At 41.6% G+C, this 21,607-nt stretch overlaps 1 protein-coding gene across 2 annotated transcripts in view; it reads right to left on the reverse strand.

The window, feature by feature from the left end:
- The window catches only part of LOC144507271 (galactocerebrosidase-like), a 60,313-nt gene that overhangs the window by 25,142 nt on the left and 13,564 nt on the right, over nt 1-21,607 (reverse strand). The window contains exons 7-9 of one of the 2 annotated variants that reach the window (XM_078234291.1): nt 4,324-4,454; nt 3,076-3,231; nt 2,215-2,339 (exon numbers count right to left, since the gene is read on the reverse strand). In XM_078234291.1, the coding sequence (XP_078090417.1) occupies nt 2,215-2,339; nt 3,076-3,231; nt 4,324-4,454 (412 nt within the window). Of the gene's footprint in view, nt 1-2,214; nt 2,340-3,075; nt 3,232-4,323; nt 4,455-16,028; nt 16,157-21,607 lie in introns of both variants that reach the window. The other variant, XM_078234292.1, reaches the window with a different exon arrangement.

The following is a 21,607-nucleotide window of genomic DNA, read 5'->3' on the forward strand; positions in this document are numbered from 1 at the left end:
TTCTCCTTTCTCAGCTGATCTCCTGACTCAGGCTGGGCAAAAACTGTGTAGTGGTCAGTGTTGGGGAGGGGAAGGCAGTCACTACTATAGTTACCAGGAGTTCGAAATGGAGTTCTAACTTCTCTTGGGCACCTAGCCTGGTAAACCAGCCGGAACCATCCAATGTTTAAACTTCCTGGGCAATTGCCAGGCAATCCTTACTTGGGTAACGTAGAATCATAGAATCCCTATCGTGCAGAAAGAGGCCAATTAGCCCATCGATCCTGCACTGACAATCCCACCCAGGCCCTATCCCCATAAACCCAACATATTTACCCCGCTAATCCCTTCAACCTACGCATCTTGAGACACTAAGGGCAATTTAGCATTGCCAATCAACTTAACTCGTACATCTTTGGATTGTGGGAGGAAACTGGAGCACCCGGAGGAAATCCACGCAGACATGGGGAGAATGTGCAAACTCCACACAGACAGTGACCCAAGCTGGGAATCGAACTCAGGTCCCTAGAGCTGTGAGATAGCAGTGCTAACCACTGTACCGCCCTTAACCACTGTGCCACCATGCCACCCTTGGGAGGGGGTGGGGGAGGCAGGGAGTATCTGGTATCTGTGGGATGAAGCCTGGAAAGGTTAAAGGCCATTATCTTTACCATTCTTCCAGATGCTGATGGGCCTACTCTGTATTTTGAACATTTTTTTTTAAACCTTTGAGACTTTGTATTTTGCTCGTGACCAGGGATTGTGCATCAGGCTTACATTTCCAAACTATAAAAAAATTTACAAAAAAAAAGCTCCAATTTGTATATTCAAGCATCTTGGCAGCCTCTGCTAATCTTTCATATTAAGGAGTCTAACAGCACCAGGTTAAAGTCCAACAGGTTTATTTGGTAGCAAACGCCACTAACTTTTGGAGCGCTGCTCCTTCGTCAGATGGAGTGGAAATCTGCTCTCAAACAGGGCACAGAGACACCAACATTCACCAATCTTTCATATACCATGTCAGGATAAAGAAGGAAGACACTGACACATTCAAAATATACAGTAATTTGAGTTATAGCATTGCCATATTTAAGGGTAAACTAGGTAAACACAAGGAAGAAAGTATGTTGATTGGGTTAGATAAAAAGAGTAGAATGAAGCTTATGTAGAGCATAAACACTGACCCAATGGATAAAATGTCCCGTTTCTCTGCTGTGAATACTACGTAGCTGATGAAGAGGTACAATTAACGTTTGTTGTTTGCCAGATCGTTTACCCTGTGGTTCCATTATTGGGTATACTGAGGAGCTATAGCACAGGCTTAACTACTCCATTATTACTAGATCTCCTACATGCCACTAGAAGCTCTGAGAGCTGTGTAAATGTTTGCACAACATCAGTTTTCCTCCCCTTTGATGACAAAGTTCTAACAGTATAATTTACATAACCAGATTTTAGGAGTTAAAATCTGAACAAAAGTAGTTAGTAACATCTCATTTAACAATTTCCCCAAGTCCAAATGTTTCTCAAGCAAGTTAGATAATAAAGCACGTGGGTGGCATGGTATCTCAGTAGGCGACATGGTGGCACAGTGGTTACCACTGCTGCCTCACAGCGCCAGGGATCTGGATTCGATTCCCAGCTTGGGTCACCGTTTGTGTGGAGTTTGTATGTTCTCCCCATGTCTGCATGGGTTTCCTCCGGGTGCTCCAGTTTCCTCCCTCACTCCAAAGATGTGTGAGGTATGGTGACTGACCATGCAAATGTGCCCCTTAGGGTCAGGGGAACGAGCAGGGTAAAGGGGTGGGTTTGCAGGGATGGGACCTGGGTGGGATTGTTGTCGGTGCAGGCTCGACTGGCCAAATGGCCTCCTTCTGCACTGTGGGGATTCTATGATGTTCAACCAGCTAATAAGCACCAGCATTTAAGCTATGTACAAGTAACAAGAAATGAAAATGTATTCGACTTCTTGTAAAAAATGAGTTGAAAACTTAGGAAATACGTTGCTACAAATTTTGCAGAATATATGAACTGAAATATGTTAATTCACTTATGGGGAGAAGATGGGTGGGGGGGTGCTGGCCCCGGGTAAATTTCTCCTGCAGAGAGGCAGCACAGAATCAACAGGCTGAATGGCCTCCTTCTGTGCTGCAACAATTCTGTGACTAGGTGGAGTATGTCGATGTACAATTCTTGGACCCCACCAAGTTTCAATCTGAATGAATATTTATTTACCTGTAATCCAAATAGGCGACTGCACTTCATAATGCCCGCTCCATGGTTCAGCTGCAGTCATCAGTCCATCCCGGCCAAATGGTAGCTCTTTATAGTAACTTGCCACTAAGTTCCATGCAATAGTACTAGCAGAGGAAAAGCAATGCATTGGAGAATGAATTTATCACCATCAGAGCCAGATTACCACCATTATCAACACCGAATAAACGTTAACCTCATGAGATATGGCCATATCTGCTTTTAGTCCGCATATAAGCAACATCATAGATTGCATAGCAGGTATCCCATCAACTGCAAATTGAGAGTTAAACTTTAAGAGAAACACGAAAACTCTAGAAAAACTCAAGTTGAAAACTGCTCAACTCAGGCAACTTAAAAATATGGAAAAAGCAGTATGCTGATTTGGTGTCTCTGCCACTGTATGCAGTATCCACTTCAGCAAACCTGGCACACACTGACTGAAATTTATATGAACTATGGCATGCACTGATTATTTTGATATCACCTTCCTCTTTGCAACCCCTGCCACTAGTTTGGGACAGGACAATGAATGCCGTGGAAACACAACAGCTCTAAGTTCCCTCCCAAATGCCATGTCAGGCAGATCTGGACATATATTGCCGTTCCTTGATTGTCATTGGGTCAAACTCTTGGGTCTCCCTGTGGATTGTGGATGCACCATCATTCCCAAGAACTGCAATAATTCAAGAGGCAATACTCCATGGTCACGCCCACAAAGCAGCGAAGGATGAACAATAGCTGCAGCCTTATCAGCATCTTTCACGCCGCAAGAACAAGTTTGTTTTAGAATACTGATGTCTATTTGGATTTCTATTAACCTCATCCATATTTAGTACTTACGCAGTCATATTGCCATTGATATAATTCTGGTTAAGTATTCGAGCCCAGCAGCCTCCTCCAACTTTATTATTAACAGTACTGTAATCTTCAGATGACCATAGCTTCTTCTGAGTCTTCTTAGCATTAATGCTTGAAAGCGTTCCAGGATAGTGGGCCCTAAGATAGAAAAAGAAACATTCACAATGAACCCAAAAGTTTGAATTCCATTCTTCATCTGTTAAAAAACAAAAAATTAAATTTTCTAATTTATTTTAAGAATTTGGGAAACACAAACTATTAAAAAAACTAAGGACAATAATAATGTGCGATGGAAATCATGTCCGATCCCATCAATTGCAACCCAAGAGCTGGACTTTAACAGAGAAACATGAAAATCTAGAAAAACTTTAAGGCGTTAATCCAAAACTCAAGCAAACCAGTATCTTACATAGAAGAATTGAGTAAGTATGGATCAACATACAATTTGGGTTGGTTTTACTACATTAAGGACAAAACATTGACCAGGTCACTTATCATCCTGTTTTCATTTCTTCCCATTTCAGTTGTTGACCAATATGTATAACCCAGCCAAAAGATGATGTATAGTAGGACTTCAGATGCCTCCGCAGCTGGACAGATGTGGGATAATTCAAATGTCATGGGGTCGATTTTCCAATTCCGTTTGCCACGGACACAAATCCCGTTATGGCCGCTAACTCTTGTGAGAGGGCCATAACGGGATTTGCACTAGGAAGATCTTCACTTTTGGAGACCAGTAGTGATTTCCACCCTTGTTACATCATGCCAGCAGGCGGACAGATACGGTGTTATGCTGGATTTAAATATTTAAATATATTTAACTGAATAGTGACATCGCTGGCAGGGTTGGGGAGAATCTCATTCTGAGATCTGCTTGGCACAAATCCCATTATGGCTGTTTCGCGAGAGTTTCCGGCCACAACAGGACTTGTGCCTGCATCGAACGGGGCCAGAAAATTGCCCCCTTTGCCATTTTATGGAAAATAATGCCCAAATTCCAATATAAGATAGGGACCACACAAGAGTGAAAGCCCTAACCATATTTCTTTTCTTCCCCAAAGTAGTATTGCATTAACATTGTAATCCGAATGATTTTTAATCAAGATAGGAACCATCCAAGGGTGAAAACACTAACCATATTTTTTTTTCTTTCCCAAAGTAGTATTGCATTAACATTGTAATCCGATTGATTTTTAACACCATGTGAGAACGGAGCACATAAATGCCTACCCTATAATGTTGACCACATCATATAGTTCAGTATCCTGAAGCACAGACCAAGATATTGGTTCCCAAAGATTATCGCTGGCTATGATTTTCACCTGCTCTAGACCCATTTTGTCCATGGTGTATCTCAGCAGCTTGGCAGAAAAAGACAGAGAAAGTCATAGAAAATGTTAGCATTTTAGCTAGTCTGGTGTCATGCAGTCAGGGGTGAAGAAAACAAGTTTCTAAGACAGAAATTCCAATTAGAAGGTGTCTGGAGATTTTGGATTCACTGAAAGCAACATCCTTGTTTTTGAAACGTGGCTTTTTGAATAACTATAGAAGTAGTGTGAAGGTGCAGTGTTCCTTTTCAAATTGATTACACTCCCTGTATAAGTCCCTGCACCGACAGCTTATTTTCACCCTTCTAATTTCAAGCAAAACTGCAAGTAGGTGCATAAATGGAACAGTACAAACAGCCCAAGGACAGGCATGTTTTCAAACTACAGAATGCAGAACACATCAGCACAAGAGATAACAGATCAATTATAGTTGAAAAAAAAAAGACATGTTGTCAAAGCTTTTTGTCTTACACTCATCAGGGCAGACACAAGAATGCCACATTTCAAAGTCAACAACAATTTATACTGCATGAGAATAGGGGTGCTGATTGGTTGGCAAGTTGGCTCTGATTGGTCAAGACATTGTCATGATGAATGCACCAGGGAGCCGTTGTTCCCCTGGGCTTTTTTTAATGTCTGGACTTATTCCTTTTTCCTACATATGAATATTTGTAACTTCTAGCAGGCGTAAGTGAGCTATGTTGTGAACTTGACTGACTTAAATTTGTTTTTGGTGTAGTTCTTAGCACAAACCATCCCTGATGTGCTAAGAATTGCACTGTCAATTTATGATGATCAGTCGGGCTCATAATGTAGCTGACTTATTATTATGCTTGCTAGAAGGTACATATATCCATATGCAGTGACCTGTTCTCTGCAGGAAAAAGGAATATATCTGGACAGTGCATCTTTTATGAATAAACAAGAACAAGGGGGGGGGGGGGGGAAGAGGAGGAGGAGAGAGAGAGAGAAAGCTCCCTGGTGCATCCAAAACAGCAATGCCTCAAACAATCACAGCCAACCTGCCAACCAATCAGCACCCTTTTCTCTTGAAATTTGGCATTCTTGCATCTTTCCTGATGAGGGTAAGGCAGAAGGTTTTGACAGCATGTCTCTTTTTTAGCCATACTCAAGTTTTGTACTGCAAGCGACTAGATCAATTAAAACTGAAAGTTTTTAAACTTGGTTGGTGTTTAACACAAACCTCAAACTATTAAGCTGGATTCACAAGCTGATACTTTACAAATCTGCCAACTTTTGTCACAACAGCTAGAACATGAAAAGGGGCAACTTTTGAATCAAAACTGCTTGCCAAGTCAAAAATGTTTAATTACTGAGGAATAAATCTAAATGCAGTACCTTTGACAAGCTGTCACTGAAAATTAGTCATAGGACAGGGGGGAAAACATTAATGGCAGTTCATAGTCCCAGTATTTACCATAATAATAACTGAAATAATTTAGAAGTGAACACGAAACCTGGAATGCCACTAAGCAGGTTAAAGAAAGAACATTACATCTTATTATGAACATAAGAACATAAGAAATAGGAGCAGGAGTAGGCCATCTAGCCCCTTGAGCCTGCCCCGCCATTCAATAAGATCATGGCCGATCTGAAGTGGATCAGTTCCACTTACCCGCCTGATCCCTATAACCCCTAATTCCCTTACCAATCAGCAATCCATCTATCCGTGATTTAAACATATTCAACGAGGTAGCCTCCACAATTTCAGTGGGCAGAGAATTCCAGAGATTCACCACCCTCTGAGAGAAGAAGTTCCTCCTCAACTCTGTCCTAAACTGACCCCCCTTTATTTTGAGGCTGTGCCCTCTAGTTCTAGTTTCCTTTCTAAGTGGAAAGAATCTCTCTATCTCTACCCTATCCAGCCCCTTCATTAGACCATAAGACATAGGAGCGGAAGTAAGGCCATTCGGCCCATCGAGTCCACTCCACCATTCAATCATGGTTGATTTCAACTCCATTTACCCGCTCTCTCCCCATAGCCCTTAATTCCTCGAGAAATCAAGAATTTATCAATTTCTGTCTTGAAGACGCTCAACGTCTCGGCCTCCACAGCCCTCTGTGGCAATGAATTCCACAGACCCACCACTCTCTGGCTGAAGAAATTTCTCCTCATCTCTGTTCTAAAGTGACTCCCTTTTATTCTAAGGCTGTGCCCCCGCGTCCTAGTCTCCCGTTAATGGAAACAACTTCCCTACGTCCATCCTATCTAAGCCGTTCATTATCTTGTAAGTTTCTATCAGATCTCCCCTCAACCTCCTAAACTCCAATGAATATAATCCCACGATCCTCAGACGTTCATCGTATGTCAGGCCTACCATTCCTGGGATCATCCGTGTGAATCTCCGCTGGACCCGCTCCAGTGCCAGTATGTCCTTCCTGAGGTGTGGGGCCCAAAATTTCTCACAGTACTCCAAATTATCTGATAGGTCTCTATAAGATCCCCCCTCAGCCTTCTAAATTCCAACGAATACAAACCCAATCTGCTCAGTCTCTCCTCATAGTCAACACCCCTCATCTCTGGTATCAACCTAGTGAACCTTCTCTGCACTCCCTCCAAGGCCAATATATCCTTCCGCAAATAAGGGGACCAATACTGCACACAGTATGAAGTACTCCCTCTTATTTTTAAAAATTGCTAAGTAGACAAATCTAAAACCTCCGTAAATTGGGCCCAACTCTACATTTTTTAAAAAATGTGGGCCACAAAGTTTCATGTATCTAGTTATTTGCAAGGAAGACGGTGGCTTGGTGGTAATGTCATTGGAGTTGTAATCTAGAAACCCAGACTAATGTTCTGGGGAACAAGAGTTCAAATTGATTAATAAAATGTGGAATTAAAAACTACAATCATTGAATCATGGAATCCCTACAGTACAGAAGGAGGCCATTCAGCCCATCAAGCCTGCACAGACAAGGGCAGTGCGGTGACACAATGGTTAGCAGTGCCACCTCACAGCTCCAGGGACCTGGGTTCGATTCCCGGCTTGGGTTACAGTCTGTATGGAGTTTGCACGTTCTCCCCCTGTCTGCGTGGGTTTTCTCCGGGTGCTCCGGTTTCCTCCCACAGTCCAAAGACATGCAGGTTAGGTCGATTGGCCATGCTAAATTGCTCCTTAGTGTCCCGGGATGCGTAGATGAGAGGGATTAGCGGGATAAATGTATAGGGTTATGGGGATAGGGCCTGGGTGGGATTGTTGTTGGTGCAGACTCAATGGGCCGAATGGCCTCCTTCTGCACTGTCGGGATTCTATGACAACAATCCCACCCAGGCCCTAACCTCGTAATCTGACAAATTTACCCTGACACTAAGCGGCAATTTAGCATTGCTAATCAACCTAACCTGCACATCTTTGGACTGTGGGAGGAAGCCGAAGCACCTGGAGGAAACCCATGCAGACACGGGGAGAACGTGCAAACTCCAGTCAGTCACCCGAGACTGGAATTGAACCCAGGCCCTGGCACTGTGAGGCACTGTAACCTATGTGCCACTGTGCCTCCCTAATCTCAATAATAGTGATCATGAACTATCGCTGATTGTCGTAAAAACTACCTGGTTCACAAATGACTTTTAGGGAAGGCAACCTGTTGTCCTTACCTAGTCTGGCCTGCAAGTGACTCCTGACCCACAGGGGTATGGTTGACTCTTAACTGCCCTTTGAAATGGCATAGTAAGCTGCCCATCTCAAGGACAATTAGGAATTGGCAACAAATGCTGGCCAACATCCTACCAAATAAAAAAAAATGCAAGGTTGCCAGGAACCACAACTATTCTCATTTAGGAATATTAATCCAGAATATTTAATTCTGATTTAATTCTATGGCAACCTCAAAAAAGTTGCCCACAAGTATTTAGCGGGCTCTGGAGTATTGAATTTCACATTCATCCAGTGGGATTTTGAAACTGATACCATCTGTAGGAGATCTGTGGCATCCTACAAGGATGAAATCATCAAAGCAGGCATCAGCCAATCAGATTGAAGGATTCTCACCAACAGCAAACCAGGAAGTCAAAAAGCACATATTTATAACTCATTCTTAATCGTTTTACAGGTAGCAGAATTATTGGGACATACACAAGGCATTAAAAAACTGCAAGATCAAAAAGCTTAGAAATAGTTAAAGAATAATAGAACTTTCAATTATTCATAGAAATCATAGAAACCCTACAGTGCAGAAGGAGGCCATTCGGCCCATCGAGTCTGCACCGACCACAATCCCACCCAGGCCCTACCCCCATATCCCTACATATTTACCTGCTAATCCCTCTAACCTACGCATCTCAGGACTCTAAGGGGCAATTTTTAGCACGGCCAATCAACCTAACCCGCACATCTTTGGACTGTGGGAGGAAATTCTCCACAACTGTAAAAATAGTTGCTCAGGGCCAGAGAGGTTGTACAATGTTAATTATGACTAACTATAACGTTAAAAACTCATCTACACCTCATTCAATGAGGATGAACATTTTCAACAGCTTTTATAGTGGGAAGCACGCGTAGAATGCTCAGGTTCTGAGAACTTCAGTGATTGTGTGCTGGCTAAACTTGTAAAGACTGCAACAGAACACCCGGAAGAGGAGCAGGACAACACTATTGGCAGCTTCCCGACTTCCACATTTAACTGCACATGTGCAAATGCCAAATCTGCTGTCAGTTTTATACAGTAATGATGGCAGTTTCACTGTCATCGCTCTATTGCAAATTCCAACTCATTGAAATATTGAATAAAACCTGTAGAGAGAATAAAGGTTGCTTGCAGCCATTTCCATTCATTAAACTCAACGTTCTTTTCTTACATTTTCCAATAAGATGATGCAGGCAGAAGTGCTACTGCAAACTCATGGGAACAGTTATATTTATGTTACAATATATACATATTAACGTGAAGTTATACGTAATAACTTAATGGCATTATCCAGCAAATCGCTGAGCCATATAAATGAGAAAGATTCTTGGTTCAATCCTTGCTTGCGCTTAGTTAAGCAATCTCAGCCGGGTGAACTATGGACCTTAACATTCCTCAGTTGAGTGTGGAAAATTGTTCCTCATCAAAAGCTAGCCATCATGGAAATGCTCACACTTGACAGGATAGCAAGAATAGATACAAGGATCAGATGTGATACTAGTGAGTTAATAACCTGCTGGTGCTCATTATTGCGGTTCCCGTACCAAGAAACAGCCATTGGACAAGTCAGCATCCGTAGAAATACTTTCCAACAAGAGCCTCAACGGCCCTCATAACAACTGTCAGATAGGAAGGGAGGATTTGCAGCCAGGAAATCCTGTTGTACGGGTTCTCTATAGACACAATCGAATTAATGGCGGGGGGCAATTTTAAATACTTTCCACAGGTCGCCTGGTTGCAGCCAGCAAAATTACGTTTCAGCTGGAAAAGCAGCCGGACAGCAGAGCTGCAACAAGCCCAGTTAGTGGAGGTAAGCTTGGTTAGCTGGAGTGATGCACTTGTGGCTCTCCTGGCCTGCAATCAATGGCCCCCTGTAGCACACCGCCAACAACCACCTAAAGATCATGAGAAATAGGTGGAGGTATTAAATTGTGATATCAGATGATTATGTGCAGAACAGTATTTTGTACTGCAAAAAAGCCTAGTATTTCTAAAGTTTCAGTTGCCTAATTTTATTCTAATTCAGTTTTAACAGCAGTCATATTTGCATTTACCAATCACAGAGTCAGCACTTCAATCAACTGGTCAACTATATCAATGAAAAAGTGAAAAAATGTAAGAACTGCTTTTAACCAATTTCTACCAAAAATACCAGATTTGTTTGGGAGTGAATTAGTGAAAACTGATTTATTTATAGTTTCATAGAGGTTTACAACATGGAAACAGGCTCTTCGGCCCAACTTGTCCATGCCACCCCTTTTTTTGTTAAACCCCTAAGCTAGTCCCAATTGCCCGCATTTTCAATATCTTTTTCCAAAGGTAGGGGAGTCTAAAACAAGAGAGCATAGGTTTAAGTTGAGAGAGGAGAGATACAAAAGTGTCCAGAGGGGCAATTGTTTCACACAGAGGGTGGTGTGTGCCTGGAACAAGCTGCCAGAGGTAGTAGTAGAGGTGGGTACAATTTTGTCTTTTAAAATGCATTTAGACAGTTACATGGGTAAGATGGGAATAGAGAATATGGGCCAAATGCGGGCAATTGGGATTAGCTTAGGGGTTTAAAAAAGGGTGGCATGGACAAGTTGGGCCGAAGGGCCTGTTTCCATTCTGTAAACCTCTATGACTCTATAAATAAATCAGTTTTCACTAATTCGCTCCCAAACAAATTTGGTATTTTTGGTAGAAATTAGTTGAAAGCAGTTCTTTCATTTATTATTTTACATTTTTATTTCAAATATTGGTGCTTGTTTTTCGAAACAAAAATCAGATCGGGAGACATGCAAGCATTGAGTTTGTGATGTCAGGGCAATAATGAGTGTTGAAAATGACTGTAACCTGTTATTAACAAAACAGATTTGCTACATACAACAATGACTGTATTTAATTCAGAGGACAGATTGCAGAATTAGATTTAAGCACAAACAACGTCCCATTTTAATCAAACTTTTAAAATATTTGCTTTACAATGCTGGAAATGTAATGGTCAACAAGGTGAATGGCCCACTGCAAAATACTACTGAAATATTTAATTATTGAGACAACACAACAGTACTTTGTGATCATTAGAACCTTATCCGGATTACACATGGATCAGCAATGTGATCCACAAGTATTTTCTTTGAACTGTAAATAATTGCAAGTTGACAGCATACTCATTAGCATTCTGCTTGTTTTCCTGAGTTGTGATGTTAAAATTAAAAATATTTTAAAATTATTTTCTCTCAAGTTACCTTCTTGAGTTCTACACCTATCCCCCACATTTGAATAGTAAAAATAGTAACCCAGAAGTTTATAAATCAGCAAAAATTTGACTTTAGAGAAAAGACTCCAAATAAAGATGATCTCAATCTCATCTGAATCCCCTACAGACAATTTTTTTTCTTATGTATATGTCATGCCCAGTGAAGGTATGCCCTATTCATAAGTATAAATATGGACAGTGTTTACTGAGACATTTCAGGAACTGTCTTTTATTTAAAATAGATACTGATGAATTGTTAAAATGGCCACCAAGGGTCAGGTGACCTTTGCGACTTTAACAAAGGCTGTCTTTTCCAGAAAGTTCCTAATTAAATTACACTAGGTGAGAGCTTTGCCTTGGGATGGACATATTAAGCCGAATACTATGTGTGGAATTCACACTTGCTATTGTTTGAGGATTTACCTAAAACACAAGTCCACACACAAAGGGTGGGATTTTACCGCCTCGCTTGTCCCGAAACTGTAAAATCCCCCCCCTCCCCCGAATTGCCCACCCCTCGCCTGCTCCAATTCCCGTGGCGGGTGGGGCGGTAAAATTCCAGCCTAAGAGTGGAATTTTACCGTCCCTTTCACCATGGGAATTGTAGCAGGCGGGACACGGACATGCAAAGGTCTGTTGACCTCGGACGGGATTTTCTGGTTTTGGGGCAAGCGGGGCTGGAAAATCCCGCCCCAAGTCTCTGAGCGAGAACCCAAACAATAATAGCGGGGCAGGAATCAGGTCACCCTGAGCAAGTATGAAGAATGCATCCATTATCTTGTTGGGTCCCTATGACGTGAAAAGAAATGCAGAACTTTATTCTTTTGCCACTTTTTTAAATGGACCAACTGCTGAACCAAAAAAAAGATGGCTGCTACAAGACTCATGACCCCAGTAGTGGCCCTTTGTTCAGGAAGCTATCACCAGGAGTGACATGAACAAAAGAATTCTCCTCTTAACCAAGTATAATCTTGCATCTCATTGTACAGGCTCCTTGTAGGGGATTCAGATGAGATTGAGATAATCTTTATTTGGAGTCTTTTCTCTAAAGTCAAATTTTTGCTGATTTATAAACTTCTGGTTACTATTTTTACCATTCAAATTTGGGAGGTAGGTGGCGAACTCAAGAAGGTAACTTGAGAGAAAATAATTTAAAAAGCAGAGGAAGTGCCAATGAATTGGCTCCACAGCCTGAACTATCATAAAAGCGAGAGATCCAACTTGTTAGATCAGAAGAAATACTAATATATAAAATACTAATACATAGATTCTCTCCTGAGGAGGAACAACAGAATCCTGACCAGAAGCACAGAATTTGAAGGTTAAGCTCCATTAATGGGCCATATCACATCACCCAAGCCTCTGGCCTTTTGGACAGTTTGAACATGACCTGTTGGGCCTCACCATTTAAGTCTACCATTTATCACCTCACCCTGCCCCAAGACGCAGAACTCCAAGCAGAACCACAGACTACTCTTCAAAGCCTGTCCCTGTTGGAAGATTTCTGACAATCACCTACAGAACCAACCAGTCTCTGTGTATCTACTTCAACTGCGGTGTCAGCACCTATTGAGGTTTCAGTTTGAGACCACCGAACACGCTGGCACTACCAAGGGGGTGGGGTCCTGGGGGGGCAGGGTCTGAGGGGAGGCGAGTATGGGGAAGCCTTGCACTCTCCAACTGGGATTAGACGGTAGGGATGGGGGATGGGGGGGGCAGCATGTGATATCCAAGGGTTGAAGGTAACTAACAGATCTCTCCATTCTATTACACAGATCAGGGAGATCTGTGCATGTGCAATTGCACCCTCTATTCTGAGCTTCTGGCTTTCTGGTGACCTTATGCCTTGCCCCCTCCCCCCACTGGCAGGAAACAGATTATGCAAAAGTGGCCTCACTGAAAAAATGGATCTGAAACTCTCCCATTTTCACACTTGTTCGGGACTTGGAATTTTTTGGTAAGATTTCCCCCAATAATTTTGACACAATGAGTCCAGGTACTACATTTTTGCTGGTTTTGGTTTCAAGTGAATAATACAATCTAGTAATTTCTTGCGGCTCTACCAAAATTGAGTTTTCAAATAGGTTATGAGGTTTCTCTTTGCAGATTTTAACCAATTACAAAGCACAAAAAGTTAGACAAGTAGTTAAGAAGGAAAATGGCATTTTGGCCTTTATTGCAGAGGAGTTGGAGCTTAAAAATAGGGAGGTTTTGTTGTAATTGTACAGGTTATTGGTGTGGCCTCATCTTGAATATTGCATACAGTTTTTGTCCCCTTATCTTAAAAAGGAGGCAATCCAAAGGAGATTCACCAGGCTAACTCCTGGGATGAGAGGGCTGTCCTATCAAGAGAGACAAAATAGTCTGGGTCTGTATTCCTTGGAGTTTAGAAGAGTGAGGGGTGACCTTATTGCAACATATAAGATACTGAGGGGGCTTGATAGGATAGATGGTGAGATGCTTTCACGATTGGGAGAGTCTTGAACAAGAGGACATAGCTGCACAGCTACATAGTTAAAAGAGCCGGTCATTTAAAGCAGTGGTGTGTAGAAATTTCTTCTCGCAGAAGGTGGTGAATCTCTGGAATTCTGTGCCCCTAAGGGTAGTGGAGGCTGAATCATTAGAAGTATCTAAAGCAGGGATGGATAAACATTTGATAGATCAAAGAATAGAGGGCTATGGGGAAGTGGCACAGAAAAAAAAGCTGAAGACAGCATAGATCAGCCATGATCGTATTGAATGGCGGGGCAGGCTTTAAGGGCCTTGTGGCCTACTCCTGCTTGTATTTCTTGTGTTCTAGTTTTTGATAGACTTGGAGAAAGACTGTTAAAAAGGCAATAGATTTACATCCATGTCAGAAACCTTCGCCGATCTGGGGAGCATTACGAGTTCACTGGCTACAGGGGAGGTCCTAGAGGATTGGAGAATAGCCAATGTTGTTCCTTCGTTTAAGAAGGGTAGTAAGAATAATCCAGGAATTACAGGCCGGTGAGCCTTACATCATTGGTAGGGAAATTATTGGAGAGGATTCTTCGAGACAGGATTTATTCCCACGTGGAAATAAGTGGACGTATTAGTGAGAGACAACATGGTTTTGTGAAGGGGAGGTCATGTCTCACGAACTTGATCGAGTTTTTCAAGGAAGTGACGAAGATGATTGATGAGGGTAGGGCAGTGGATGTTGTCTACATGGACTTCAGTAAGACCTTTCACAAGGTCCCTCATGGCAGACCAGTGCAGAAGGTGAATTCGCATGGGAGCAGAGGTGAGCTGGCAAGGTGGATACAAAACTGGCTCAGTCAAAGAAGACAGAGGGTAACAGTGGAAGGGTGCGTTTCTGAATGGAGGGCTGTGACAAGTGGCGTTCCTCAGGGATCAATGCTGGGACCTTTGCTGTTTGTAATATATATATAAATGATTTGGAGGAAAATGTAACTGGATTGATTAGTAAGTTTGCGGACGACACAAAGGTTGGTGGATTTGCGGATAGCGATGAGGACCATCAGAGGATATAGATCAGTTGTAGACTTGGGCGGAGAGATGGCAGATGGAGTTTAATCCGGACAAATGTGAGGTAATGCATTTTGGAAGGTCTAATACAGATAGGAAATATACAGTAAATGGCAGAACCCTTAAGAGTATTGATAGGCAAAGGGATCTGGGTGTACAGGTACACAGGTCACTGAAAGTGGCAATGCAAGTGGAGAAGGTAGTCAAGAAGACATATGGCATGCTTGCCTTCATCGGCCGGGGTATTGAGTTTAAAAATTGGCAAGTCATGTTGCAGCTTTATAGAACCTTAGTTAGGCCGCACGTGGAATATAGTGTTCAATTCTGGTTGCCACACTACCAGAAGGATGTGGAGGCTTTGGAGAGGGTACAGAAAAGATTTACCAGGATGTTGCCAGGTATGGAGGGCATTAGCTATGAGGAGAGGTTGGAGAAACTTGGTTTGTTCTCACTGGACTGACGGTGGTCGAAGGGAGACCTGATAGAAGTCTACAAGATTATGAGAGGCATGGACAGAGTGGATCGTCAGAAGCTTTTTCCCAGGGTGGAAGAGTCAATTACTAGGGGCATAGGTTTAAAGTGCGAGGGGCAAGGTTTAAAGGAGCTGTACGAGGCATATGTTTTACACAGAGAGTAGTGGGTGCCTGGAACTCGTTGCCGGGGGAGGTAGTGGAAGTGGATACGGTAGTGACTTTTAAGGGGCGTCTTGACAAGTACATAAATATGATGGGAATAGAGGGATATGGTCCCCGGAAGGGTAGGGGGTTTTAGTTAAGTCGGGCAGCATGGTCGGTGCAGGCTTGGAGGGCCGAAGGGCCTGTTCCTGTGCTGTAATTTTCTTTGTTCTTTGAGGCCAACCTTTGGTTTTGTATACATCATGGAGTTAGGTAGAAAAAAATCAATTTAAAAATGAAACCATGAATATTTAATCTGGTTTTCCATTTTTGATGCATGATTTGTATTTTTTAAAAATCCTTTCCCATTCACCAAAAAAGGGAAAGTAGGAACATTTTTACCATTTGGATAGAACAGGATCACAAAAGGAATATTAAAACAAACCAGTCTGTATAATATTAAAAATGAAATGAGATATCCCATATGCAGTCAATCCAAATAGGTTTTAACTTGTATCCTGTACAGTTTGATATTAAAATGGACCATGGATTATATGAAAAATGCAAGATTATGCAAGTTAGCCCCAATAAACTTACCCTATAATTTCAACTGCACCATTTAGGTATGGATCAACTAACATATCATTTGCGATCCCCCAATTTCCATCAGCTGCAATAATACCAACATTCTTTAAACCAACTTTATCCAGAGACTGGCGCAGCACCTTTGCAACAGATAAAGACAAAAATCACTGGACTAAATCAGAAAATACAAGAAACAACCACCCTAAAAATTGACAGAACCTGAACCACATGTATACCAGTTCACTGCAAAAAGGACAAAGATCTCCCCTCTGTTGTCAGCTAACCTTTTGCTGTAGCCTGTGGTTTGTATTCACAGATTTTAACCTGGAAAATATCTAATTCGATTATAAAACTATACTTGTCAAAGTGTTTATTGCGTTTTAGATAATGTGCACTGGGGGCAAATGTAGAAAACATTTTGAATGTTTAATTGAATTGTATTAAATGCTTGTAGAATAATTCTGCATAATCTAATCAAACAGGATATCCTCTGTAGATCTTAATAAATGTACGGCAAAATAGCATCATGGCCAGTTAACGTTGTGCTAACTGTGATTTCTTTTGTAGTCAGGAGCAAAGACAGGACACCATCACTGATAGAGGAGGAAAACTCGTAGTAAATTGGGGAATAAGTGATTACGCAAGATCTGGGACCCTAAAAAGCCGACGGTTATAGGAGGAAGGAAAAATAGGAGACAAGGGGTGGCATAATTGTGAAATAGCCGATGCAACAAAAGAAATTTAAAATGGACATATCCCGGAAGCCAGGGACAAGTGTGGTGTGACTTAATTAGACAAGTTTTTCACTGTATTTTGCAGTAGTACAGGGAGGTTTTAGAAAGAGTTTTCACAGATACAACAGCGGGTTTCAAGACTTTTACAGTCTTTGTTTTGATAGTAAACTGAGAGATGGTAAGGAGGAAATGGGTACATTTGGCACCGGGTCCCTTTTAACTCTGAAGACATGGGTTCTCCGTTTCAGATTAGGGAAGATTGCATGGCCAGGAGAGTTGCTAGATCAAAAGTACTCCAAGGAGGGAGCTGTATTACAACGAAGGCTATGGGCCTTGATAGCAACCCAAGTGTTGTGCTGAAGACATGTTCCAGAACAAGCGGAATCTCCAGCCAAGTCGTCCCAGTAAAACTGTAACATTGGCACCTACCCTACAAAGTAGAAAATTGTCCAGGTGTGTTCTGGTCAATTACCACCTCATCAGTCTCATTCATCAGCGAAGTGATGAAAGCATTGTCGACAGTGCACTTAACTTACCAATAACCTTCTCAATTTGGATTCCGCCAGAAACCCTAAGCTGGCACGCAGCAATAACCAGGCAATAATCATCCCCAACAAGAGAGAATTTTATCACCATAAATCAATGATATTGTCACTATCAGCATCCTTATGGTCACCACTGACCAACAAATCAACTGGACCAATCATATAAATACAATGGCTACAAGAATAGTTCAGAAGCTGGATACTTTGTAGTGAGCCACTCACCCCCTGACTCTTCTAAACCTTTTCCTCACCTACAAGACGTAGAATCCTTGCAAGGCATTTGTCTGGATGAGTGCAGCTCAAACAATACTCAAGAGGTGTGACTCCATCCAAGATAAAGCAGTCTGATTGATTGGTACCTCAATTGATCATCTACCACCTTAAATATTCACTCCTTCCACCTCTGGTGTAATGCAGTTGCATTGCATGCTATCTGCAGAATATACAGCAGCAAAACAGCAAGGCTTCTTTGATAGCACCTTACCAACATGCAATCCACTACCGCCTAAAAAGACAAGATCAGTACGGGTACCAAATTCCTCTTCAAGTCACATACCAGCCTGCCTCGAAAATATATTGCTGTTTATCACTGCTGGGACAAATTATTGTAACTTGTTACCGAACAGTACTGTGGCGCGTACCTCCACCACACAGATTGCAGCAATTTAAGGCGGCGGCTAACCACCACTATTCGAAGGGCAATTAGGGATGGATGATAAATGCTGACTTCCTATCGAGATACACACAACATGAATGAATGAACAATAAAAATGAAATACTGGTGACATGAAGATTTGAAAGATTTTCATTGCCCCAAAGAACACTGAGAAGATCAAAGTGTGGGGATTCAATGAGAAGCAGAGTTTCAACAGAACTCTAATGAGTGACCACCAATACCAGATGTTAACACTGTTTCTCTTACCACTGATGCTGTCAGACCTGTGGAGTACTTTCTGTCCCACAGCGCCAGGGACCCAGGTTCAATTCTGGCCTCGGGTTACTGACTGTGTGGAGTTTGCACTTTCTCCCCGTGTCTGTGTGGGTTCCCTCTGGGTGCTCCGGTTTTCTCCCATAGTCCAAAGATGTGCGGGTTAGGTTGATTGGCCATTCTAAATTGACGCTAGTGTCAGGGGATTAGCAGGGTAAATGAGGGTTACGGCAATAGAGCCTGGGTGGGATTGCGGTCGGTACGGACTCCTTGGGCCAAATGGCCTCCTTCTGTATTGTAGGGATTCTATGAAAATCTGGACAGGTTTAGATGATGAGCAGACGTCAACATTCATGTGAAGAAAGAAAACACGAAGAGAGACCTCACACCCGTGGCATTATAGAAAGATCCAAAGATTGAGTCATCACATACAATGGTTAAGAGGAAATAAAGTAGCCATGAACAACCCTCTGACGGGAAGCTGCAAGAGGGTAACTTGTTCGGAAGTGTGCTGTCAAATGCTTTGAAAGTGTCAAAAGTGATGAATGATTCACAGAAGCGTTCAAGAGCAGAAGTGTTATATTGTCAGAGTTTGCACTGAGGAACAACAATTAGCAGTGGGACACTTGTTTTAGTTAATGTCATTTGAAAAACGTAGCATTGTAACACAACATTATGGAGTCATTGTTAAAAGCACAACTGATGTTAAATGCTAGGGTGTTCTAAATCCCAGAAGCGAAGCTTGGAAAGCCTGCTCTCAACTGTACTTTGCAATTTGGTACAATGTAAAGAAAGATGTGAAGACTATTGCAGGTTGCCCCAGATGTTGCGATGACTTTAAACAGAATAGATGTTAATTAAACAATAAAACATGCACAAGTGAACTAGAAATGCACTTAACTACATTAATGGCTATACATTGTATCTTTAAATTTATCCAGTTCCAAACAAGTCTAGTTCCCTAACTTTCAGAACTAAAACTCCCTCAACAACATCCCATAGTTATCACACCAGGCACCTATATTCATAGAATCATAGAAACCCTACAGTACAGAAAGAGGCCATTCGGCCCATCGAGTCTGCACCGACCACAATCCCACCCAGGCCCTACCCCCATCCCTACATTGTTTGGGGTTGCTTAAGATTTAGGATAAATAGAGATGATTGGCTTCTTAAACAGGTTTTCTCCAGGCACAAACTTGTTGGGAGTGGACACAGCTTGCTGCTATGGGCTGTGGTCTCAAAACAGTTCACTGCATAAGGTAAACATGCCTCTGATTTACTGTTTTACCTTTTCATCCTCCCTTATTTGAACTAACCTTCTCAGAAGTCACTCTCGATTACTTTTATTCCGTAAGCTCACCTTTTTGAATGTTTCCCATCTTTATTTTTGAACTTTGACCATCGTTAATTGCCAACTTGCCTTTGGTAAAAACATTTGTTGATAGTGTTGCTAGACTAATCAGCATCGCAAAACTGCAGTTCCATCAACTCAGCCAACCTGCCTTTACTATATATTCCATTTTAAATAGTTTGTTTGTCTTTAAACATACAACCACCAAAACACTTTTCCAATTATTAGATTTTTTATGGTTTTATCACAATTTCCAAACATTATTAAGTGAGTTTTGTGATCGACATAACAGCTTTTGAACTTCCTTGTGCTGTAAATTATAGAAATCAGAGAAACACTACAGTACAGAAGGAGGCCATTCAACCCATCGAGTCTGCACCGACAACAATCCCACCTAGGGCTTATCCCCATCATCCCACACATTTACTCTACTAATCCCTCTAACCTACGCATTCTGGTACACTAAGGGGCAATTTAGCATGGCCAATGCACCTATCTCGCATATCTTTGGACTGAGAGGGGAGCACCCTGAGGAAACCCACAGGGGGAGGACGTGCAGACTCCGCACTGACAGTGACCCAAGCCAGGAATCGAACACAGGTCTCTGGAGCTGTGAGGCAACAGTGCTAACCACTGTGCCACCGTGATCATCGTTTGTAAGCATGGCTAAGTTCATAGCCAACAAAATAACAAAAATAAAGGGCCTTGATTAATAATTATAGTGCACCGACTTGTATGTTTACAACACAAAAAATAGTCACTGATTCTTAATCAAATTAGGTTTCTTTGTTATGTCACAAGGCCAAACCAATATCAAATAATTATGCACTTGATTTCATTCTAATTTCAAATATAGTACTATAATGTGATAAGTCACTTCCTTTTATAATTGCAATACCCATTTCTTGAGGTACAGAAATGGGTCGACCTTGTTTTGACTGCATCATGCATGGTGGAGTCAATCAAAAGCTGTGGCTATTTAGTTATTTTGAAAGCAAAACAGATAACAATAAATTGCCTTGTCCATTTCACTAATCTTCACCGAGTATTTGATGAATGAAGATTCATAATATTCATGCCTCTCTTGAACACGCGTGTATAGTTGAGAATTCGAATTAATTCTAAATACCCAACATGAGGATAATTAGCAGCTAATGTTTTAACATGCGGTTTGAGAATAATACAAAATATTTAAGTAACATCTTAATAATGTCTCGAAGAAATGAATTTGTAACATGACAGTGAAATGAAAGATGTTTTCATGAACGATATCAGCACAAGTCAGGCACAAATAATGCAACAAAGTAAATTACCCAGGCCAGGTGATGATACCAAAAGATAAAGGTGCCTTTTGGTATTAGAGCCGGTTTAAACTTGTTAGAGAAATGCTGAATCATATGATGCCATTTTTGGGAGAGGTCTTCCGTAAAACGGACAGGCGAATGAATGACAGATCAATATTTGAAGGTGTCAAAATATGATTAATTGAATGACATGCCATTGTTAGATTGACAGAACAGTGAATGAAATTGCTTTTAATCAAGTGCTGGGCTGTATAACCTGATAACGAAAACTATAACCAATTCTGCTCTTTGGCATGAAATTGGAGATCTTTTGTGAAAGCCTGCTAGCTCATTAGCTGTGTAGGTAGAACCACTGATCTCCCATTTAGGCCAAAATGAGATTTGTCTTGTCTTAATTGTATGTTTGTCTGAATATTGTTAATCTGTAATGTTTTTGATTCTAACACGTCACTGTTTTAATAAAACTAGTTTAAGAATTTCATTGAACTGAATGAACTTCTTTTGCCTTTGTGAAATGAAATGTTTAATGAAAAGATTAATCAGGCCACCTAAAAGAATTTCTCACAACAGCGTGTAAAATTTATTTCACCTCAGACTCCTAGCAAATTGTACCAACTTTTATTTTTTGCCATATTGATACACAATCAGTCAAAGGAAGGAAAACATCCATTGGAAATCGAGCTCAGCGCAGAGGTGAAGAGATCTCCGGAGTGGTCTGCTCACGAG

This window comes from Mustelus asterias, chromosome 18 (genome assembly GCF_964213995.1).
Source record: "Mustelus asterias chromosome 18, sMusAst1.hap1.1, whole genome shotgun sequence".
In the NCBI taxonomy this organism is placed as follows: Eukaryota; Metazoa; Chordata; class Chondrichthyes; order Carcharhiniformes; family Triakidae; genus Mustelus; species Mustelus asterias.